This window comes from Podarcis melisellensis, assembly GCF_964234715.1.
Source record: "Podarcis melisellensis genome assembly, chromosome: 18".
NCBI classification, from domain to species: Eukaryota; Metazoa; Chordata; class Lepidosauria; order Squamata; family Lacertidae; genus Podarcis; species Podarcis melisellensis.
Window position 1 is genome coordinate 11,319,801 of NC_138536.1, and position 24,990 is coordinate 11,344,790.

Genomic DNA, 24,990 nt, shown 5'->3' on the forward strand with positions numbered 1-24,990 from the left:
CCCTCTCCACCCGCGAGACTGATGGGGCCGTCTTCTTTGATGGATTAGCTCCTTGCGAAGGGAGGCCTCGTGCCCGCTTCTCTCCCCTGGCACCACACGGCTCGTCCTTTTCTTCTTCTGAGTTTCCTTGAGCTGCGGCGGGCAGAGTGTCCGGCCGCCCACCCCAAGGCTCTCGCCAGGTATCTCATCTAGCGTTCCTGTAACAGATTCCCAGGAGCGTCCGCTGTCAGCCCTACTCCTTTCCTCTGCAACGTTGACAGCGGCCCCAAACCTCCAAGGTGCTGCGATGTCTCTTGTTCATCCAGCAAAAAGAAGGATGTTTCCAAACCAGGAAAGGGGGTTGTTCAGGTTGGACTGGTTTGGGAAACTTCAGCTCCCCCTCATCTTGGGGAGTCTGGTAGAATCCTGGCAGCAGAACAAGATTCTAGCCCTCATGACTGCTTGGGGGAGGGTGGGAGACTGAAAACTTGTGAGAACACATAAGAAGAGTCCTGCAGGGTCCGGCCAGTCAGGGCCCATCTAGTCCAGCATTCTGTTTCTCACAGTATCCAACCAGCAGTGTTTGAAATTAGTCCGGCTCCAGGTGCATTTTGCACCTGGCTATCAGCCACTTGCGACCAAGTGAAGGTTCCTGGGTGTCGCCGGACACCTCCACCATCTGGAGGTGCGTGCCTGGGCATCCTTGGACCTCGACTGTTTTCACACACTAATACGCCATCCTGTAGAATTCTGTCTGTTGTATTTTATCTGCACAGTCAGGATGAATTTTAGCAGCCAAAATGCTTTTTCAGTGCAGCCTGAGCAAGAGCAGTGAGCAACGTTATAGTGAATTGTTGTCACTTGTCTTCGCTCCCCCCCACTGCCCTGCTGAGAGTTGTGAATGCCTATGTTATGAATGTTCTGTGTCACTAGGAAGAAAAAGAGGTCGGAATGGGCCGATACATATGTAGACTGTCCCTGGATCAAGTGACTTTTCTTCTTTGCTTTCTCAAAGCTCTTAACCCAGCCAGGGGCGTAGGAAGGGGTGTGTGGTGGGAGTGGTCTGCCCCGGGTGTGATCCCAGAGGCAGGTGACAAAATCCCCCCTGGGTGGATTGCGCCACCGCACCGCGATGGGCCCCCCACAGAAGGATCACGCCTCCCCCGGGTGCACGACATGTGCACCGCTCCAGGTGCCGGAATGGCTAGCTCCGCCACTGAACCCAAGGTTGTCCCCTGAACTAGCCAGATGTTTAACTGAGAATCAATCAGAGTCAGTCCCTCATTTGGAAAATAAGACTTAAGAACTGTCTTGCCCCCAAATGGCATCTAGAGGTTCTGTTTTGGCAACTGCAACCTTGGGTTAAGGAGTCGTTTTGTGCCTGGCTTGTGTGTCTTGAGTTTCTAACACTGCAGACCATATCCTCCTTCTCGGAAGAGGACCTGAGTGTGATAGTGGAGGGAGAACTTAGCCATTGTAGCTAGTAGGATTAATTTTGGTTAATTCTGTTTTCAGAGCCATCCGTAAGAACCCATGAAGGGGCCAAAGGAGAGCCCTTAATTCCTGCATCCTGTTCTCACAGTGGCTGACCAGGTGCTTATAGGAAACCAGAAGGCAGGTTCAAGCTCCTGGAGTTCAGAAGCATCACTGCTTCTGGGGCTAACTGCTTCTGATGCAGCATTTTTGAGCCATTGGTTGCATTCTGAAAAGCCATTGGCATCAGTTGTGCAGAACCATCTCGCTTGTCGCTCCTGAATTGAGGGTTCTTTAGCTCGTTTTTGAGGCTGTGTTTTTGTCCCCGGTTTGTTTTAAAACATAGCTGCTTTTTTTTTTAATACCACCCTCTGACGGAAACATTTTCCAGGGCGGTTTTACCACAGACCGTAAAACAGCAATAAAAAAAGCAGCACAATTCAATAAAAAGCAAAACCCAGCGTTGACAGAAAATAAATAAATCAGAGGTTGAAAACCTGGGAAAATGAGAAACGTATCTGCTTGGCATCAGAAAGACACGAAGGCAGGGAAGTTTTAAACGGATGGTGTTTTGTTGTGTTTTTAATATTTTGTTGGGAGCTGCTCAGAGTGGCTGGGGCAACCCAACCAGATGGGTGGGGTATAATTAATGAAATCACTATTACTAATTGGTGTCAGACCAGGCAAGAGAGAGAGAGATCATGTCCCCCACAAATAGAGGGTACAGCTGAAAAGACCCTCCCATGTTTGCCACCCACCTCCTCCAAGGCAGCCTGGACAGGTGGACTTAAGAAAGGACTCCACATTCCATTTGTATTTTTTGAAGCGCTTATTTTGCTGCAGTATGGAAAGCTTTAATGAAAATCTCAAGACAACATGGGCAGGTGTCTGGGGGGGGGGGAGTGACTGATAGCTACATCATATTGAGGTCTGGGGGACTTCAGAGGTCCAGGGGCTGAAATTTCCTACCCCCAGGCCACAGGAGGATCTTTCACTTGGCTTCCCATTGGGTCATCTGGTCGGCCGCTGTGAGAAGCAGACCTTATGAGGAATGGTTGAAGGAGGTAGGTATGTTTAGTCTGGAAAAGAGGAGACTGAGAGGAGATATGAGAGCCAGCTTCACATATCTAAAGGACTGGCACATGGAAGAGCTGTTCAGCAGCGGAAGGGTCTCATTTGGGAGATGGTGAACTCTCCTTCCTTGGAGGTTTTTAAGCAGAGGGTGGATGGTCATCTGTCATGGACGCTTGAGCAGAGATTCCTGCATTGCAGGGGGTTGGGCTGGATGACCGTCACGGTCCCTTCCAACTCTACAACTCTATGATTCTGTGACTAGATGGGCCACTGGCCTGACCTTTATTATGTCCTTGAAGGTGAAGAAGGACCTAGAGGGGCAGAGGGAGAGAAGCAAGAGTTTCTGTAACCTTTGAAAAAGGACGCTGCTCCCTTGCTATAAAATAAAAGAGAGAGATTGCTGTGAAGGTCCTCTCGCTGTGTGTTTTGTGTGCGTTGAGAGAGGGAGAGAAACCCCAATAACACAATGTCTTCCTTTTGCAGACAATAATAATCTAGAGATGATAGGGGGGAGGCTGGAATGAGAGTGCCAGAGCCGGGCTCTGCGGATCCCCTCCGTCCTGCGCGCAGGATAAAGATCTCCTCTATCTCCCATTATCGGCTGCGTGTCTGCTCCGAAATTAGAACAGAGAGTCTCGGGCTGCGTGTCTGGAGTTCACGATGAGCTGCTGCTGAGGCTCGAGGTGGTGGTGGGGAGGTTTTCCCTTTCCCACTGGTGACGGGAGGCAGGTTTTCAGGCACTTCTGCAAGGTGGTAGAGCGGCAGAGCAGCTGCCTTGCACGATGAAGGTCCCAGGTTCGAATCTCCAGAGAGGGCTGAGCTAGACAGCTTGATGGTTTAGCTCCATATAAGGCACCTTCCTAGTTAGATCAGCTCTTTGCTTGGAATCATGAGGACCAGAATCTTGCATTATTTGGAAGGAAAGGACCACAGCTCGCTGACAGACCACCTGCTTGGCCTTCAGAAGGTCCCTGGTCCAGCTCCCCACTAATGTCATGGCCAGGTGGGGCCTGAAAACTTGGCAAGCTGCTGCCAGTCTGTGTGGACAATACTGAGGCTGTTGCGGTGTGGTCAGGAAAGGAGCCCTGTGTGGTCAAGCCAGGTTGTGAAAGGCCTCGCGTAGCTAGTAATTTCTTCTTCTCTTTGTTGCTTGGGGATACTCCTGTGAGCCAGAGGGCGATGCTCCTTGGTCCCTGCACCCAGAGGTCCCTGCCCCCCAACTTGGATGCTTCTCTTTCAGCGTGCAGCAGCGCAGAGTCCCAAAATGGCTCTCTGGACACAGAGTGCTGAGCTTTGGTATGCCAAATGGCAAAGCTGCCTCGAACCGCAAAGGTGTCTGGGACTGGTTGGAGGCAGAGGAATGAGGGGGTCCCAACTGGGGAAACCCCAAGGAAGGAAGGCTCAGAGCCCAGGCAGTGGTGGTGGGACAAGAGTGAGTGGTCAGAGGGAGAAGCCTGGGGGGGGAGGTGTCAGAAGCTGGAGAGGTAACAGGGCTTAGCATGCATTGAGAGTCTGTGGCAGAGGGAAGTCAAGAATTGGAGGCAGAAACTGAAGCAGGAGAGGAGGGAAGCCAGGAGGCAGAGGGGAAGTCTGGCTGGTAAAGAGTCACAGTTGTCTCCCCCTCCTGCTGCAAAAAGCTCCCCTCCCCGCTGGTCTCCCAGAACCAGGAGAGGCATGAAAAGGGCGGAGGAGAGATTGGCTGCATGTAGGCCCAGTCTCCGATTGCTTGGGGGAAACCTTGGAGAGGAGGGGACTTAGACAGCTGTGGGGAGGCAGGGACTTTCAATCTCATCAACTGCATCATGGGGGCAAGACCTACCAGAGATTATTTGCTGTGTTCATTGGGCCTGGCACGCCTGTGCAGATCCTGTTTTTGTTAATAAAGACTTGACTGCAAGTCGCTCGGTGTGATTTACTGCTGCTCTCTCCTGTCGAAAGGCATGTTCAAACCTTGCTCCCTCCAGCGACCTGCCTTGTCACTCCTCTCTCATGGCCGGCCAGCTGATCGTATCAGTCCTCTCTCTCTCTCTCTCTGATGGATGCCTTCTCAAAAAAAAAAAAGCCTCTCAAGCAATCGTTTTGTCCCCTGTTATCACTGTTGGTGCGGTGTGATCCTCTTCCTTTAAAAGAATTCCAAGGCTGGCAGAGCTTCTCCAGATCTCTTTGTGAGAGATTATCCCTTTAGCTTCTTCCTTAAGCGCTGCGGAAACTCTTTATCAGGGAGCACTTGAAATTCTTTGGCTTCCCTCCCCGCCATTATGCTGGAATACAGCTTTTGCTCCTAGGGTGTGGCCCCTAGGGTTTGCCTTTGGCTCAACCGAAGCAGAAACCTGGGACATACCTCAGTTCTAGGCTCAATCCCCAGCATCTCCCTGGAGAGCTACTGCCAGCCCGTGCTGGGAATATTGAGCTAGGTGGCCCCAACAGTCTGACTCGTATGTATTTAAAATAGCTGTGTAGGAACCATGAGGGCTATATGCTTAGTTTTGTGTAAAGCAGTTTCTTGTATCCTCTGGGTGGGGGTTAAGGATTTTTTAATTTCATGCTGTAGTGTGTGTGTGTGTGTGTGTGTGTGTGTGTGTGTGTGTGTGTTTGATATAGCAAAAAGAACATAACAACAGATAAAAAATTAAACATGGAAAACAAAGCTATAGAACGGGTACAGTTGCACATTGGTTGAAATAACAGAAGTCTATGAGTACAGTCATACCTCGCGTTACAGACGCTTCACGTTGTGAGATTCAGGTTGCGCACCGCGCCGAACCCAGAAGTACCGGAATGGGTTACTTCTGGGTTTCGGCGCATGCGCAGAAGTGTGAATCGCAACCTGCATGTGCGCAGACATGGCGCTGCAGGTTGCAAACACTGCTGGTTGCGAACGTGCCTCCTGCACGGATCACGTTCGCAACCCGAGCATCCACCGTATAGGATATAGGCATTACCTGGTTATCAAGTCCAGTGGGGACAGCCTGGGTAGCTCTGTTGGTTGGAGCATGGTGCTGACAAGGCCAGGGTTGCAGGTTCAGTCCCCGCAAGGGACAGCTGCAAATTCCTGCATTGCAGGGGGTGGGACTAGATGATCCTCAGGGTCCCTTCCATCGCTGCAATTCCATGCCAGATTTGCCAGGCTTGTAGGAAGGGTTTCGAAAATGATGGTCCTTCTCTCTGTGTATGGAATGCCAAATCATACAAAAAGTGCATGGGAGTTCTGGTCAAAATCTCAAATTACGCACAATTTCCTCCCATTTTCCAGAGCGGTGGGTACCCAGCGCCCTATGTATGATTTGTCAGCTGTTTCCAACTGGGTTGCAATTACTGTTTGAGCTGCTCAGACCATCTATAAGACTGGTTCTTTTGACAATATGTCTACACAATGGCATTTTCAAAAATATCCTTGGCTTGATTCTGGAGCCCTCTGTTCTTCTGTCTCCCACAGGGATCCGGAGAGAGCAACCTGGAGAAAAAAGAGCGGCTGTACTCGCAAATGTGTGCGACAAGAGAAAAGGTGAGGCTCTCTTTCCTTACAACAGGCAAATTTTGAGGCTTGATCTTGACACAGTGCAGACTTTATTTTTTCTTGACCAAATCAGATTTATTGCTAGTTAAGTCAGCCATCGTGCCATTTGCGTACACAGACAAAAAAAACAAGGCAGGTGTATAAGGCGCACTAAAATACCATTAGCATTTTGCTTTGCAGTAAAGTTTTGGCAATTTTTTTTAACAGTAGGCCAGCGATTCCTACACTGTGCACTGCGGCAGGTAATCCTTCACTTTGCTCCCCTTGAAAAGCTGAAATTGAAAAATAAAAACCTTGAGAAATAAAAGCCTAATGCCAGGCGGCAAGATGTGCTTTTTGAAAAAAGAACCGTGAAAAATCAGATTGGGCCTCTGGTGGAAGCAGTGAGGGGGAACCATCAAATCTTAAGAGTTGGAAGGGACCCCTGAGGTTCATCTAGTCCAACCCCTTGCAATGCAGGAACCTCAGCTAAAGCGTCCCTGATAGATGGCCGCCCAACCTCTGCTTTAAACCTCCAAGGAAGGAGAGCCCACAACCTCCCGAGGGAGACGGTTCCACTGTCAAACTGGTTGTGGCCACCCCAAAGCAACTCTCCAAAGCGACTTCATCGCTCTCATCTTAAAAACCGGGAGGGGAGAAAAGGGTCAGGCAAGCCTTTGGCAGGGGAAGAGAGTCACCAGTTCCATATTAAGGGTTTGCATGGGCAAAAGCTGTGTGGGCAGAAGCTCGTGGCATCTGGGGTTGCTGCAATGCCCTCTGGATGGATACGGGTTTTGCCATCCCAGGATGGAGAGCCTCTTCTGAATAGAACCATTCCTCAAATTCTGCCTGGTGGGAGACAGGTTTTCTCCACCTTTTACCAGGGATGAAGGTCGCTGTGGCCCTCACGCCATCCGCCTTCGTTGCCGCTGAGTTCAGGGTCCCAGGACGGGCAAAGGCAATACTCTGGTCCTTCCTCCGCTTCTCCCCCTACCCTGATTCCACTCCCCATTTAGTTTTCAACCCCCTTTTTCCCTTGCAGAACATGATGGGCGACCAGGAGCAGATGAAGATCCAAGTGACTCAACTGGAGGAGGAGGTGGGCACCTTGCGCAAGATCAACAAAGGCCTCTTCGACTTCTCCAGCCGACTCATCATGAAGCAGGGCAAATAGCGGGGCGGGGGGGGGGACCTGCTCCTCCGAGCCCAGCCTGGCGGCAGCAAAGTGCTAGCCCCCTTGGGACAAGAACCTGGCGGCAGCCACACACAGCACCTGGATCGCCAAAACTTCTTCCCTGGTCAGAGGGGCAGGAACGCTCGCTGTTCATACCCTTGCCCGCTGGCAGGACCGCACCTCACACATCCAGAAATGGGGGGGGGGGCAGAGATGGCGTAATTCAGGATGGTTACAACAGGGCGTTGCAAGGAGACATGGCCGTTCCCCCTTCCTGCTCCTCTTCCTCAAACAAACCAACGGGCCCGGTCCACATCCCTCTCGTTTTGCAAAGGATTCTGGGCCGCGCCATATGACCTGTTGCTGCTCCACCGCTGCCTTTGCCGCCAGGGATTGATGATCAGTAGTACGCCTGCTTCCATAGGGGAGGGGGCATGCAGGCGGCTTTTGGGGGTTCACCAGCCGTTCTGGCATTCCCCAACTGGCAGGCAGATTTGCTGGCCTCTGTCAGTCCAGGAGGAGAACGGTCCAAAGTCGTCGTCAGCAAAGAGGCCTCAATTCCTTTTAACACTGTGTTTTTGAGAGCGACAGAGAGCCCCCCTCTTTTGGAAGTGGGGGAGAGGAGAGAGTCTTGTGTTTCATCGTTCCGCAGGCCGCAGAAATGAGGCATTGGATTCTGGGCTGCGTAATCCTCTCCGGTTGAGTTGTGCTTCTCAACGGTTCTCTCCCCTCATTAAAAACGTGCACAAATCTCCCAAGCGCTCCCTGCTTTATGAAAGCTAGCCATTCAGGGGTTATGCAACCCCCCATGCCATTTTTACATGCAGGGAGAGATTTATTTATTTACATTTTATTGAGCCTGCGCAAATTAGACCTTCCTGCCATTGAACTGAACCACTAAAATTCACGCAGCTCCGTCATGCACGGTGCGCCAGATCGTATCCTTAACCCTCTTGTTGGTCAGGACCCGCAGCTCCGTATCCCAAGCAACTTTTTTTGTACTCTGGTGAATCTGCTTCTCCTTCCTGTCCTCTCTCTCCCCCTACATTTTACTTCTTCATTTTACTTCCTTTAAAAGAAATACCTCTGACGAATCCTTTTCCTTTTATTTCTTGTTTTGTTTTTTCGTTTTGTACTTTTTTAAAATAAAGGACTGTTTACTGAAATTGCATTTTGGTGGAGTGTTTAGAGAGAAGGCGACTTAAGAGGCAGCGGGATTGAAGCATATAAAATTACGCATGGAGAAAGTTGGCTAGAGAAAGGGTTTTTTCCCCTCACAACACTAGAACTCGAGGACATTCAAAGAAGCCGAATGCTGAAGGCTCCCCTTGCCCTTAGTCATCACAGCTAAATGGAACCTCCAGATTCAGGGGCAGCCTATCCCTGAATGCATCTGTTGCCCTGATACCCTGCCCATGGCCAACCAGCAGGACCCAACTGGCCTTTGGAGGCATTTGCTTCCTCCTTCGGCAGAGGGCAAACTGCCATGGTTGGTGGCCGTTGGCACTTGTCTGCAGAGAGGATTCCCTGCTTGCCTCCGGGTCTTTGCAGGGGGCGCATCGCTCAGTACACAGTCTCCTAGAATTGTAGTTTGAAAGGGGCCCCAGCAGTCTCATCTGCAATGCTGGAATCTCAGCTACGGCATCCATGACAGAGGGCCACCCAATCTCTGCTTAGAAACCTCCAAGGAAGATGTGGCTTTGCAAGCTGATCTGCAGATTTCGGGTTCTTCTTTCCCTACTGCACAACGGGAGCGGCTTGTGCACGTCCCATTCGATCTCGTCTCTCTGCCCCTGGAGCTGAGTGCTCTCATCCTGGCTTCCTGGAGGGGCCTTTGCTTCTCTGAGCGCAGGGTGGGACCAGCAGCTTCCTCCTCAAGCAAATAGACGCCTTGGGATGCAGAGATCACTTTCTGGTTGTCATCCCTCCCTGAAGACCCCGTTGTTTCTGCAGCAGCGCCAGGCAGAGGCTGCCATTTTTATATCCGGCTGTTCAGCCTCTAAGCCAGCTGTTCCTGGACTTTTCTCCGGCCGCCCGCCATCCCCCTTGGTTCCATAAGCTCATCCCCAGTGCCCCCTGCCCTGGAAAATGCAACCGCAGTTTGCATGGCACACTAAAAGAACAGCGCAATGAAATTCAAAGCGTCAGGGATTAATGGCACACATAATACAAAACCCAGTTAAAAATAATTCTACAGAAGGGGCGAACTTCATTCAGCGGTGGCCCAGTCATTTGCAACTCCAGCGCACCCCTAGAGGAAATGGTGGGGGGGTGAAGGCCTATTCTCAAACCATTACTCTGGAACTCGCTGCCAGGAGATGGGATTGCTACTTGCTTAAGGCAACTTTAACATGGGGGATACACATTAAGAGCAAAAGATGCTCTTAATCATGGGTTCATGGGGTAAAAGATTTGCATTGCAGTGGGTTGGACTAGATGACCCTGAAATCCCTTCCAACGATTCTATGGGAGGAGGGAGAAACAGTTTATCATCCTCTGAGGCCCTTTTCCGTGTGCTGCTTCCGTGAGAGGTCCGGAGGGTGGCAAGACAAGAGCAGGGCCTTCTCTGCAGTGGCTCCCTGTCTATGGAATGTTCTCCCCAGGGAGGTTCACCTGGAGCCTTCATTATGCACCTTTAGGCGCCAGGCAAAAATGTTCCTTTTTAGCCAGGCCTTTGACTGATTTACGGTAAATGTGTTATGGAAGGGGAGATTGCTTGTTCCTTTCTGCTCTTAGTTTTGTGTTGTGTGTATTTTCTGTTTTTTATATCATGATTTTATGTTGTGAACCACCCTCAGGTCTATGGTTATAGGGTGGTAATCAATAATGATAATATTGCCTGCTATAACCCATAATTGTGTTTTTAATGTCCCAACGCAGTCTACCCCAGAAGGAGGAACAGCCATTACAAGGGGCAGGGGTGGCCACTAATGTGGATGGGTTTAAAATAGAATTATAGAACTGTAGGGACGCGGGTGGCACTGTGGGTTAAACCACAGAGCCTAGGACTTGCCGATCGGAAGGTCGGTGGTTCGAATCCCCGCGACGGGGTGAGTTCCCATTGCTCAGTCCCAGCTCCTGCCAACCTAGCAGTTCGAAAGCATGTCAAAGTGCAAGTAGATAAATAGGTACAGCTCCGGTGGGAAGGTAAACAGCGTTTCCGTGTGCTGCTCTGGTTCGCCAGAAGCGGCTTAGTCATGCTGGCCACATGACCCGGAAGCCGTACGCCGGCTCCCTCGGCCAGTAAAGCAAGATGAGCGCCGCAACCCCAGAGTCGGCCACGACTGGACGTAATGGTCAGGGGTCCCTTTACCTTTTTATAGAACTGTAATGTCGGAAGGGGCCCATGAGGATCATCTAGTCCAACCCCCTGCAATGCAGGAATCTTTTGCCCAACTTGGGGCTCGAACCCACGACCCTGAGATTAAGAGCATATTTTGCAAGTCTGAATTCATCAGTCAATCCACACACAGAGCTTCTGAATTCCAGTTTCTGGAAACCATAAAAGGGAAGAGGGCTTGAATCCTGCTTGCGGGAATATTTCTGGGGCCCCTGGTTGGCCAGTGTGAGAAGGCGATGCTGGACTAGATGGGCTGTTAGCCTGATTCAGCTCTCAGGTTCTTCTTCTGTCCTTGTCGAACCTCCAGGTCAGAGGCAGTCTATCTGGATTCCTACCTTCTTCCTGGTATTTTGCCGCTGTAGGAACAGGATGGGCTGTTGACTCTCCTTAAGTTCTTTCTTCTCTTTTTAAAGTATTTCCCCTCTTAAAGCAGGAGCGGGAGACCCAACAGGCTGTTCCAAAAAGTGGGGAGAACCCATTTTGATTTAAAGTGTGGCTTAATAACCCAGAGTGTCTGGACCGATTGCCCATCTCGCCTGCCAGTAGGCTTAGATAATAGTGCTTTTAGCTTAATCAATGCCTGCTCCCCTCGTTCCAACAAGGAGCTGAGGGTTGTTTTATGTTTTCAGGAGGAATGCATATTTTGATCTGTTCCCGACCTCGCAAATTAAAGAGTTTTTAACGGGGCCCGTCAGCCAGATGGGTTTATTCCGCTGTCCCCAGAGCACCCCGGACTGAATTTTTTTAAAAAAACAACAAGCGAACTATTCAAGCTACCAAGGCAGTGATGCTTTCAAATAGCAGTTGCTGGAAATTGCAGGAGAGGAGATAATGCTGTTGCACTGAGGTTCTGCTTGGCCACTGGAAAGATAAGGTGCAGGATGGGGCCCCTTGGGGGTCTGATCCAGCCACTTCTGACATCCTGATGGACAAATTTGTGTCTGGGAAGACTATTCATTACTAGCCATGACAGCGATGCTTTGCCTCCACGGTCAAAGGCAGCGATGCCATACCCTCCAACATTTCTCTGATGAAAATAGGAATGTCCTAAGGGAAAGCGGGACATTACCGGGATCAAATCAGAAACCGGGACAGCTTCTGTAAATCCAGGTCTGTACCTGGAAAATAGGGACACTTGGAGGGTCTCAGATGCTGCCTCCTGAGCCCTGTATCTACAGCTGATGTAGGTACCTACGGGACCGCCTCTCCTGGTATGTCCCACAGAGGACCTTACGGTCTTCAAACGAAAACATCTTGGAGGTCCCAGACCACAGGGAGGTTAAGCTGGCCTCAACCAGAGCCAGTGCCTTTTCAGTACTGGCCCTGACTTGGTGGCACGCTCTGTCACAAGAGACTAGGGCGGGACTTGACATCTTTCCGCAGGGCCTGCAAGACGGAGCTGTTCCACCTGGCCTTTGGCCAGGGCAGTCTGACCCCCTCCTTTGGTAATCCTCACAGAACTCTAGCCCAATGGCTGCCATTAATTTGAATATGAACTGATTTTAGAATGTATTTCAATCACAGTCATACCTCGGGATGAATACGCTTCAGGATAAGTATTTTCGGGTTGCGCTTCACGGCAACCCGGAAGTAATGGAGTGTGTTACTTCCGGGTTTCGCCGCTCCCACATGCGCAGATGGTCAAAATGACATCACGTGCATGCGCGGAAGTGGCGAAACACGACCCGCGCATGCGCAGATGCGCAGTTGCATCTTACGTTCTATTCAGGATGCGAATGGGGCTCTGGAACGGATCCTGTTCAATCCCGAGGTACCACTGTAATTGACTGTGATTTTATGTAAACTGCTATTTTTACTGTTTTAGCCACTCTGAGCCCAGCTTTTGCTGGGAAGAGCAGGATATACGTAAATAAAATTTTATTATGATGATGATGATGAATATCTGAATATTTGAATATCTCCTACAGTTTATTTATTGTGTTCATATACCCCCTTTTTATCCAGGGAGCGCAAGGTGGTGTACATGCTGCTCCCTCCTTCATTTGATCCCCACAACAACCCTGTGAGGTCGGTTATGCCAAGAGGTCACGCCTAGGGAGCCTCCTGGACAAGTGGGAGGATTTGAACCCTGGTCTCTCCCCCAAGCCAAATACTCTAACCACTGTGCCACGCTGTCTCCCAAGCCTCTGCTTGCGCGTTTGGGGGGCAGGAGGCAGCAGCACTATTAGATCAGGGTGGCTGGCCAATTGCTGCCGCCCACACCCCAAACTGGCAATCTCCATCCTTTTCTCTCCTCGGGAATAAGGTGCCTCATCTATCTCACTTTAGCCTGTCAGGGCACCAGAAATGAAAAATTGGCTTGCCAGCAATGGGTTGGAATGGTCCTTGCCCAACGGTGGGTTTTCCTGCCAGGTCACTTCTGGGTCTTCCATCTCCCCTCTGATAAAACCTGGCCTCTGGGACACCATCTCCCCACAACCCCCCACAGCCTTCAAATGGGGGTTTGGGGAATAGGCCTGCCTGCCTTGTATCTCGTGCACCTGCCTTGGCCATCGATCTAGTTAATTAACTGTCGGCCGTTGAGCAGATAAACTATCCATCCTGGGAATTTGCTTAATTGCTTATTTGGCCTTGTTGCTAATATATGGTTTTTGTGTGTGTGTGTGTGTTAAGGAAAACTCTCCCTCTGTGCTATTCTTCCGAGAAGACGATCTTTCTTCCTTTCCCCTCCCACTGGATTCGGTCGCCAAAACTGCTGCCTTCTCAGCCTTGCAGAGAGAGGCTGGTCCTTCATCCTTCTTGAGTAGCTCAGTTGGTTACAACATCGTGACAAAGGCTGCAGGTTCAATCCTTTAACAAGGGTGTTGTCAAGCTGGGATGTGGGCCCAGGAGGGCAACCAAGATGACCAAGGGTCTGGAAACCAAGCCTGATGAGGAACGCTTGAAGGAGCTGGGGATGTTTAGCCTGGAATAGAAGAGACCAACAGCCATCTTCAACTATCTCAAGGGCTGTCACACGGAAGAGGGAGCCAGCTTGTTTTCTCCTGCCGTGGAGGGCAGGATTCGAACCCATGGCTTCAAGTTACAAGAAAGGAGATTCCAACTAAACTTCAGGAAAAAACTTTCTGGCAGTAAGAGCCGTTGAAACAGGCTCCCTTGGCAGGTGACAGGCTCTCCTTTCCTGTAGGCTTTTAAGCAGAAGTTGGATGGCCATCTGTCCTGGATGCTTTAGCTGAGATCCCTGCATTGCAGGGGGTTGGACTGGATGACCCTTGGGTGCCCCATTCCAACTCTTACCATTCTATGATTCTAGCTTCCCTGATCTGAGAAGAGGCCTTCTTTGCTTTCAGGAGGGAAGCCTTTTCTGAACAGAGGCATGACTCCACCTCTGGAAAGTTTCTCCTCTGATCAAGGATGAGGAACATGCCCTCTTAAAGATGCTGCTAGATTCCATCTCCCAACCCTAACCATTGGTCCTGCTGGCTGGCCAGGGCTGCTGGAAGTGGAGTCTGAGAACATCCAGAGAGGGCCACAGGCTCCCACTTCTCTCTTTCCAGCTAAGACACATCCATTCCCACCTTGGCCTCTGGGGAGCACTTTACAGATAAAAGGCTAAATTGAAAGAAGCTCATCGTCTCGCCGGGCACATTAATTCTCCAAACGGCAGTCGATTTCTGCTCCTTGCATTGATTTGTTTACATAAGCAGAAGACCTTTCGGCAATTCTCTTGGATGTGGGGAGCGGCGGGGTGAGAGGATCCCACAGCCAAGGTTGTACGTGCTCATAGAATCCTAAGAGCTGGGAGGGATCTCAAAGTTGTCACCCAAGGCTGACTTGCTGGCAATGTGCAAAGTCTGCAGATACCTTTTGGGTAGGCCGTCTGGATCAACCTGCACTTTTGTAAACAAAAATCTCCCTTTTCCCCCCTTATGGGGTATCCAAGAGCCCATATAGAGTCCTTACGTAGGTTCCCTATTGGTAGGAGAAAATAACAGAGGCCAACCAGAAAATATTGAGAAGCAAAGCAGCTAGGAAGCCTGATCTTTATGGATCTGTTGCAACAGGGTGCCCCCTTCTGGAGGAATCCAGACAAAGGTGTGCCTACCCTTATATAGAAATTTTAAATTTCCTGCCCTGGAGCTCCAGACCACCCCTCCATATATCATACATACATCACAGAAGGGGTGTAACCCAAGACCACCACCCCATACATCATATGTACATCACAGAAAAGGCGGTCTACAACAGAAATCTGAGTGCATTGTTTATCTCCTGTCTGACAGGTTACCTGTCAATGCTCACTTGATTGGATACTCTGGGAAGCCTGGCCAGTCTTTTGTAATGACAAATACTTATTTCCTGAGCCAGGTCATAGGCTCGCCCTATTCAAACACAGACATACCCTTAATACAGGATTTGTGAAGGAAAAGACAATGGGGAGGCTTTTCCATTTTCTTTTGCAGAGAAAACATTTGGTCAGTTTGGGAATCAAAAATGGTTTCAGGTCGGTCTTCCTGTGCTGATCTACGTACATGCTTGGTTGGTACATTTATGAACATTTATTATATATTTAAGACTTTAAAATTCTTATCACAGTAGAATGGTAGAGTTGGAAGGGACCCTAAGGGTCATCTAGTCCAACCCGCTGCCAAGCAGGAACTGCAACTCAAGCATCCATGTGCATGTGAATCCAACTTCTGCTTTAAAATCTCCATGGAGGGAGAGGCTACCACCTCCTGAAGGAAACCATTCCACTGCTGAACAGCCCTCACTGTCAGAAAGCTCTTCCTGATGTTTAGTTGGAATCTCCTTTCCTGGAACTTGAAGACATGGGTTCGAGTCCTGCCCTCCAGAGCAGGAGAAAACAAGCTAGCTCCCTCTCTCATGTGACAGCCCTTGAGATATTTGAAGATGGCTCTCCTGTCTCCTCTCAGTCTCCTCTTTTCCAGGCTACACTTCCCCAGCTCCTTCAACCGTTCCTCATCAGGCTTGGTTTCCAGACCCTTGATCATCTTGGTTTCCCTCCTCTGCACACCTTCCAGCTTGTCAATGTCCTTCTTAAATTGTGGTGCCCAGAATTGGAAACAGGACTCCAGATGTGGTCTGACCAAGGCAGAAGGGAGTGGGATTGGACTTCCCTTGACCTTAGGGCTGCCATATGTCTGGATTTTCCCTGACTTTACTGGGTTTTCAAAGGTGGAATTGACATCCAGGGGGGATTTATAAAAGGTATCACTTTGTCCTAGATCTTAGGCAAGTCAATCAAAAAATCACTTTTTTGGTGTTCTAAAAAAAGCTCAGCAATTTTTGTGGGATCCTGGCTTTTCCTTTGTCAAATATGGCAACCCTACTTGACCTGGACTCACAGAATCATAGACTTGGAAGGGAGCCAGAGGATCATCTAGTCCCACCCGCTGGAAAAGCAGGAATATGCCGCTGTTCCACTGGGGGATCCAACCTGTAACCTTGGAGTTACCTGCACCCGGCTCTAACCCACTGAGTACACTTCCTTCCGTACAAGTTCAGGATCAGCACAGACTGGTGTGCTCAGCTCTGTTCAGCATAACGGTTTAATTTGCACAGAAATGAGAAATGTATTAACAAAGGTTCAAAATGGAAAATGGCTCCATGTGTGTTGCTCACACCGGGGGGGGGGGGAGGGGTCCACAAGAGTTTTCCTAAAGGACTCTGAGCTCTTGCTGAGTTAACTCTAAGATGTAACTTAACTGTAATAATAATAATAATAATAATAATAATAATAATAATAATAATAATAATAATAATAATTTATTATTTATACCCTGCCCATCTGACGGGATCTCCCCAGCCACTCTGGGTGACGTCCAACAAAATATCAAAAACAATGCAGCGTCAGACATTAGAAATTTCCCTAAACAGGGCCACCTTCAGGTGTCTTTTAAAAGTTTATTGCCTTGACATCTGATGGGAGGGCGTTCCACAGGGCGGGTGCCACTACCGAGAAGGCTCTCTGCCTGGTTCCCTGTAGCTTTGCTTCTCGCAATGAGGGAACCGCCAGAAGGCCCTCGGAGCTGGACCTCAGTGTCCGGGCAGAACGATGGGGGTGGAGCCACTCCTTCAGATATACAGGACTGAGGCAGTTTAGGGCTTTAAAGGTCAGCAACAAAGATTAACTTAAGTTAACTTAAACCTGTAAGACACAGCTATTCCACCTGGCTTTCAATTTGAACTTAGCCTGATCTTTTATTCCCCTTCCTTCCCTCCCTCTCCCCTTTTTATGAAGATTACCCGCTCTGGGATCCCACAGCTAATTCTCCCTGGCCTCCTTGCTGGCCCAAATAGGACTAATTTAGCCAGCTAGCCCTGGTGATTACCTAATGTTTATTGGATGGATTTCCCCCCTAAATTGATTTTTGAATTCTGAATTTATTGTTAGTCACGTTTTATACTGCATTTTATGCTCTTTTTTGTTGCATCAATTAAGTGTTTTGAATTTGTTGTTAGCCGCCCTGAGTCCGGTTTTCTGAACCAGGAAGGGCAGGATATAAAAATAAATTTATTATTATTATTAATGATTAACTAACAGATAGCTAACATGTGAGGGTTTGCAAAGCTGGGATCATTCAAGAGGTATTGGGTCGCCATCTCCATTTTGAAAGGAGTTGCTTTTGAGTCCTCTTGGCCTCCCAAAATGAATGGGTTGAAGATGCAAGGGGAGATGTCTCTATGAAAGCCACAGGGAGAATAAGGCATGGAAATGGCTCTCTGGAAGGAAAACAGCCTGGAGAGAGAAAGAGAGACCTTTGCTTATAGGTCTGTTTGGATTATTTCATATTTTGTAAGATGCCCAACCTGTGCTGCACAGCACAAGATATTGTATGGATATTTCCGATGTTTTGAAGAAAGTTCCACCCATAAAAGTTTTAATAGTATTTTCAGGGGTCTGGGCAAGGCTTCATTTCCAAAGGAGCCAGTTCTTATGCTTCCAGTTGCTTCAAGCTTCGCAGTATTTAATATCTGCAATGAGGTCCTGCTTGCCAGCTTCACTGAGAACAGGAGGGCACCCCTTGGGTTGCTATAAGAGTTTTATAAAGGTCTTATATATATATAATAGGTAAAGGTAAAGGGACCCCTGACCATTAGGTCCAGTCGTGGCCGACTCTGGGGTTGCGGCGCTCATCTCGCTTTACTGGCCGAGGGAGCCGGCATACAGCTTCCGGGTCATGTGGCCAGCAGGACTAAGCCGCTTCTGGCGAACCAGAGCAGCGCACGGAAACGGCGTTTACCTTCCCACTGGAGCGGTACCTATTTATCTACTTGCACTTTGTGCTTTTGAACTGCTAGGTGGGCAGGAGCAGGGACTGAGCAACGGGAGCTCACCCCGTCGCAGGGATTCGAACCGCCGACCTTCTGATGAGCAAGTCCTAGGCTCTGTGGTTTAACCCACAGCGCCACCCGCATCCCAGATATACAGTAAAATAGATGTTCATAAATGTACCAAGCAAACACATACAGGTATGTAAACCACATGTCTGAAACCCACAGAAAAGTCCTGAAACCATTTTCTCTCTCCCAAAATGACCTCAAATATTTCTCTGCAAGGTCGAAGGAAATGGGAACTCTCCCCATTGTCTCTTTCACAAATCCTGTCTTAAGGGCACATTTAAGATATGCATAGGGTGTGAGCCTGTGACCTGTGACCTGTATTCAGGAATTGCCCAGGTAATCCAAATAGGTAACCTGGCAGACAGGAAGAAACAACAGACCCTGATTTCTGCCCCTTTTCTGATGTATTAAGGGGGTGGTCTTGGGCCACACCCCTTCTGTGATGTATGTATGGTCTTGGACTCCAGGGTGGGCAATTTAAAATGTCTATATAAGGGTTTGCACGAATGTCTCGGGGTCGTCGTTCCCCGCTGCAACAGCTTTAATCAGGCTTACTGGCTGCTTAGGGACGCGGGTGGCGCTGTGGGTTAAACCACAGAGCCTAGGACTTGCCGATCAGAAGGTCGGCGGTTCGAATCCCTGCGACGGGGTGAGCTTCTGTTGTTCAGTCCCTGCTCCTGCCAACCTAGCAGTTCGAAAGCACAAAGTGCAAGTAGATAAATAGGTACGGCTCTGGCGGGAAGGTAAACGGCGTTTCCGTGTGCTGCTTTGGTTCGCCAGAAGCGGCTTAGTCATGCTGACCAGGTGACCCGGAAGCTGTACGCCGGCTCCCTCGGCCAATAAAGCGAGATGAGCAACGCCAGAGTCAGCCACGACTGGACCTAATGATCAGGGGTCCCTTTACCTTTACTAGCTGCTTTGCTTCTCAATATTCTCTGGTTGGTCTCTATTATTTTCTCCTACCGAAAGAGAATCTACAATATGGGCTCTTGGGTGCCCCAGAAGGGAAAAGGAACAGTGTTCTTTCTCATAACGCAATAGTGCACCTTTAGCTGCTCACCCGCTCACCACAGGCGAGTAGCTCTTCTGGAAAGATTGGAGGAGAACGGCAGCATCCCGCATTTCTGTGCCCTTGACCACACAGCAGGGAGGGGCACTTCCATCTCTGTGGCGCACCAAGCAGAGATGCCATCTCCTCTCCAGTTTGCACGTCTGGCGGGAGATCTCCCTGGCAGATCTCATACTGTCAGTCATGCTGTCCCTCGCCAGGAATTAAATGTTGGGGGAGAACCCGAGCTTCCTTCCCCTGTCCTATTTATTCTCCTTCTGCCCCGTCAATCATCTGCTGCTGACCCAAAAGTGCAAAGTGAAGATGCTTGGCTAAGTTTTGCTGACGGAGGAGAGATGGTCACTCCGTTCATCCGAAGATGCTGCTGTTTTCTTTCGCTTGGGAAGAATCCTCAAATCTGGGATGAGACAAGATGGATGCAAGAGGATTTACCCGCCAAAGATGGAGCCTGTCGTGGATGGATCCCTTGAGATTCCTGCCTTGAAGGGGGTAGGACTAGATGAGGCTACAAATCAATGATTCGTTGTGGAAAACAAGCCCTAGCTCAGCTAGGTATAATTGTCAATTATTATTGCTTATTACCATTATTTATTTTTATCCATTTCATTTACGAAACTCTTCCTACATCTCCAAGTATTCTGCAGTAGAACGTAAGAATCGCACATATTAGAAACAATTTTGAATTCATCCAGATACCAACTGATATTTTATATATATCTCCTCTCCACTGAGAAAGACTTGATCTTGTTAAAAATGATCTTATTAGAAGGAGGTGGGATTAGACAAAATCGATGTGAGCGGATCGATCTGTCCAGGACAGCCTGGTTAGAGCGGACTGTATCCATTATTAGTCATACTCAGAGGAGACTAATTGAAATAAAAGGGGCATGGTTAATTTAGGCCCACTGATATCAAAGGGTCTGCTCTGAGTAAAAGAATAATTTGAGAGGCAATCAAAATAGACGCACTCTGAACACAGGTCACAGGTTCCCAACCATTTCTGCTGCCAACTGAGACCAGTGGGGCAGAAGGCAGGAGAGACCCAGAATTGGGCAGAGCCAGAGAATGTGATGGGAACCACTCAGATTCCAACCTCCTCCTTCTGTTCCTTCTCCTTCCTGCTGACTTCTACAAGGGGGAAGACTTGAGGAGGAGGAGGAAGAGGAGGAAGATGACAGGACTGGGCTATATATCAGGCAAAAACCGGTTTGAAGTCCTTATCATGATATCAGGTTCACAATTTTTGACCTGGCAATATATCACCATGTGTGCGTTTGTGTGCTATGCAAAATCACGATGGAGCAGGGGAAACCGTGGAGCCAGCCAAATGGGGGCAGGGTATGAATTATTATTATTATTATTATTATTATTATTATTATTATCATCATCATCACCATCACCATCACCATCATCATCATCATCATCTAGGAGAAGGAAAACTCTGACCCTAAACTTCCGCTGCCTTGCGGAACATCTTTGGGAGAAGAAAAGGCCAAGGATTAAACCATGGGGAGGCAAACTAAGGCCCGGGGGCCGGATGCGGCCCAATCGCCTTCTCAATCCGGCCCGCAGACGGTCCGGGAATCAGCGTGTTTTTACATGAGTAGAACGTGCCCTTTTATTTAAAATGCATCTCTGGGTTATTTGTGGGGCATAGGAATTCGTTCACCCCCCCAAAAAAAATATAGTCTGGCCCCCACAATGTCTGAGGGACAGTGGACCGGCCCCCCTGCTGAAAAAGTTTGCTGACCCCTGGAGTAAAGCCTACACAGATCTGGAGTGGAGTCCCTAAGGCAGTTGGATGGCGTCTTGTACGCCTCCTTCCAGCATCTCCTGGTGCCCAATGTCTTGCTCTGATTTCCTTTGGACCCCCTCAGTCAGGCGGAGAGGGGGCAGCCCAGGACTTCCAGACACGCTGCCCAGGTTCCCACCCCAAGGAGGTGACTTTGGTGCTGGGAATGCAGCAGTTGGGCTTCACCCCTGGAGGCACACTCCATTGTCTCTCAGAACTGCGGAGTTAGAAGGGCCATTTAGCCAAACCTCCCGCAATGGAGGAATCACAGCTAAGATGTTGCAAGACAAGCATCTCTTCTGAAGTGTGGCTAGCAGCTACTGTTCAACAGTGGGACAGATTCTCCGTCTCCTGATTCCCTGAGAGAAAGCAAGAGGAAGATATTCCATCAAAATTCAGCCTCCCCATTCGGCAGAAGAAAAGCAAGGACCATCTCAGAAATGGCAAGCAATCGAGATGATTTAAAAGGCTAATAGTTCAGCAGAAGGAGAGAGAGAGAGAGAGAGAGAGAGAGAGAGAGAGAGAGAGAGAGAGAGAGAGAGAGAGAGATATGGAGAAAAATGACCTGTTGAGTCAGCCCATCTTTCACTCTGGTGACTTTGCAGGGTGCTGTACAACTCGTCTATCTGCATCTGTACAAAGCAGAGATGAAAGATGTTCAGGGTTCCCCACCCCCGCAAACCTTCTCCTCCTGCAAAACAGTTAACTCATATCACACCACCTCCTTCTGTCTCAGGAAATCTAGTGTTCAGCCTGCAGGGAAGAAAATAAGAATCATAGAACTGTGATGTTGGAAGGGACCCTGGGGGTCATCTAGTCCAACCTGCTGCAATGCAGGAATCACATCTGAAAAATTCTTGATGCCATCTGCTTAAATCCTCCAGTGAAGGACAGTCCACCACCTTTCTAAGGAAGTTGAAGATGGTTATCCTATCTCCTCTCAGTCTCTTCTTTTCCAGGCTAAATGCCCCCAGCTCCTTCAACTGTTCCTCATCAGGCTTGGTTTCCAGACCCTTGATCCTCTTGGTCTCCCTCCTCTGCCCACCTTCCAGCTAGTCAACATTCTTATTAAATTGTGGTCCCCAGAATTGGTCACAGTATTCCAGGTGTGGTCTGACCAAGGCAGAACAGAGTGGGACTATGACTTCCCTTGATCTGGACACTAGACTTCCGTTGATGCAACCAAGAATTGCATTAGCACAATCAATTAGTTAAAATTCATTCTAAAATCAATTCAAAATCAAATTAATGGCAACCATTGGGGCTAGAGTTCTGTGAGGATTACCAAAGGACTGTGCCTTGGCCAAAGGCCTGGTGGAACAGCTCTGTCTTGCAGGCCCTGTGGAAAGATGTCAAGTCCCGCAGGGCCCTGGTCTCTTGGGACAGAGCATTCCACCAGATCGGGGCCACGGCCGAAAAAGCCCTGGCTCTAGTTGAGGCCAGCCTAACCTTCCTGTGGCCCGGAACCTCCAAGATGTTTTTGTGTGGAAGACCGCAAGGTCCTCTGTGGGACATCCCAGGAGAGGCGGTCCCGTGGGTACAAGGGTCCCAGGCCGTATAGGGCTTTAAAGGTTAAAACCAGCACCTTGAACCTGATCCTGTACTCCAACGGGAGCCAGTGCAGCTGGTACAGCACCAGGTGAATGTGATCCCCCGGCGAGGATCCCATAAGGAGTCTCGCTGCGACATTCTGCAGCCCCTGGAGTTTCTGGATCAGTCGCAAGGGCAGCCCCACATAGAGTGAGTTACAATAATCTAGTCTGGAGGTGACCATCGTGTGGATCACAGTGGCTAGGTCAGGGCGAGAGAGGTCAGGAGCCAACTGCTTAGCCAACTGTTTAGCCTGGAAAAGAGGAGACTGAGAGGAGATATGAGAGCCATCTTCAAATATCTCAAGGGCTATCACATAGAGGATCAAGCAAACTTGTTTTCTTCTGCTCTGGAGGGTAGACCTCGAACCGATAGCTTCCAGTTACGTGAAAAAAGATTCCAAATAAACATCAGGAAGAACTTTCTGTTGGCAAGAGCTGTTCAACACTGGAATGATCTCCCTCTGGAAGTTGCGGACTCTCCTTCCTTGGAGGTTTTTAAGCAGAGGTTGGCTGGCCACCTGTCCTGGATGTTTTAGCTGAGATCCCTGCATTGCAGGGGGTTGAACTAGATGACCTTCGGGGGGTCCCTTCCAACTCTACAATTCTACGATTCTGTGATTCCACATCTTCCAGCTTGTCAACATCCTTCTTAAATTGCAGTGCCCAGAATTGGACACGGTTTTCCAGGTGTGGTCTGACCAAGGGAGAAGAGAGTGCGACTATTATTTCCCTTGACCTGGACGCTAGACTTCTCTGGATGCAGCCTAGAATAGCGTTAGCTCTTTTTTTGCTGCTGCATCACACGGTTGTCCCATGTTCATCTTGTGGTCCACCAAGACCCGTAGGTCCTTTTCATATGTATAACTGGCAAGCCAGGTGTTCTCTGTCCAATATTTTTGCGCCCGATTATTCCCGCCTAAGTGCAGAACCTTACGTTTGCCACTATAAATATTAATTTTGTTTGCTTTGGTTCAGTTCTCCAGTCTGTTCCCATAACAAGCCTTCGATTTGGGAGGGGGGGTGTTGGTCGTCGTCTGACTTCTCCCCCTCCTGGTTTTTAAAAATGGGAGAGCATTTTTCCCCATGTATCCAAAGCTGAAGACGTGGGCAGAACTGGGCTGCAAGGCGAGGGTTCGGAATCCATCAGCTCATTGCAGCTCATTACATTTGCCTGCGGGGTGATCAATATTTTTGGGCCAGGGACATTTGGCAATTATGATTCATTTTATAAAAAACCACCACTTTTTAAAGTGGTGGTTATTATCATAATTGGTTTTTGGTTTTATGGAGGGAGCTGCTGTTTGGGGCCAGCTGAGATTAAAACAAGATTTTGCAATTTCAACAACCCCCGTAAAAGGAGCGCAGATTCTTTCAAATAGACCCATTGGAGGGGCGTATGCAGCTCAGTTAGAGTAGACCTATTTCAAAGACTGCACCTAAGTTATTAACGTCAATCCGTTTACCGTATTTATATCCTGCCTTCCTCTCTAAGGAGATCAAGGGGGCTCACAGAGCTTCCCCCGCTCCTTGTTTCATCCCCACAACCCTCTGAGGTAGGTTGGGCTGAGGTAGAACCATAGAACTGTAGAGTTGGAAGGGACCCCCAAGGGTCATCTAGTCTGACCCCCTGCAATGCAGGAATAGTGAGCTTCATGGCCAAGTGGGGATTTGAACCCTCATCTCCCAGGCCTTGGTCAGACACTCAAACCACGCTGCCCCCCAATTTCAAGGGGTCTACTCTGGGTAGGACTAAGATTTGGATGCAACCCACAGTCATTGGCGGACAGGAATGTCACAAAGATGGAAGCAGTAGTTGCTGCTTGTCCCCGTGACCTCAAGGCAAACTGGTATAGTGGTCACAGTGCCAGACAAGGACATGGAAGACCCAGGTTCAAATCCTGGGTGACCTTGGGTCAATCACTGTCCCCAAATCCTACTCAGACTCAGTGAAATGAAGCTAGTCCCCAAGCTAAGTCATGCCTATTAACTTCAATAGAGCCTACTCTGAGTAGGATTAGCATTGAATACCAACCCTGGCTTGGATCTAATTTGAACAGGGGGCGGGGGGGGGGGGAAGACAGTGTGAAAATGCCAAAAAACAAAAAGAACAAATGTGATTAAATTTCTTTATTTTGCTGGCAAGGTTTTGACTTATTCCGCACAGCTGGCAGAGACCGTCTCTTCACCCCTCTGATTTCCCACGCCATTTTTTTTAAAGCCTCTGTAAATCTAAAAGCGGGGGAAATAGATTACCTGATTACCTCTGCACAGCTGTTGCGGAGTTTCTGGAAGACCTGCTATCTTTCTCTCGCAGTTCTTTCAAAATGAGAAAAAAACTGATTAAAGGAAAAGGGAGGGGGAATCCACAGAATTGTTGAGTTGGAAGGGACCCCAATGGTCATCTAGTCCAACCCCCTGCGATTCTTGTCCCTATGTTTTAAAAACTGCTCAAACTTACACAGGGAGAGATAACGTGAGAAGAAGACAGCAGCGATGGTTGGACAAATGATGTGGGAATAAACTGCAGAGCCAGGCCAGCTGTGTCCCTCCCAATTTCTCTGTCTGGCTCTCTCTTTGGCCACGCCCCTCTCCTTAGGCCACGCCCCTAGGAAATCCCTGACACACAGACATCTAACTCTGGAGAAAGCAAGATCGGCCCAAGCCTCCATGTGACA

At 49.1% G+C, this 24,990-nt stretch overlaps 1 protein-coding gene across 1 annotated transcript in view; it reads left to right on the forward strand.

The window, feature by feature from the left end:
• Positions 1-8,362, forward strand: part of WDR18 (WD repeat domain 18) — a 42,224-nt gene extending 33,862 nt beyond the window's left edge. The window contains exons 9-10 of the mRNA XM_081895716.1: positions 5,963-6,031; positions 7,065-8,362. Of these exons, the coding sequence (XP_081751842.1) occupies positions 5,963-6,031; positions 7,065-7,196 (201 nt within the window). The 3' untranslated portion in view covers positions 7,197-8,362. The remainder of the gene's footprint in view (positions 1-5,962; positions 6,032-7,064) is intronic.
• Positions 8,363-24,990: the final 16,628 nt, after the last annotated feature.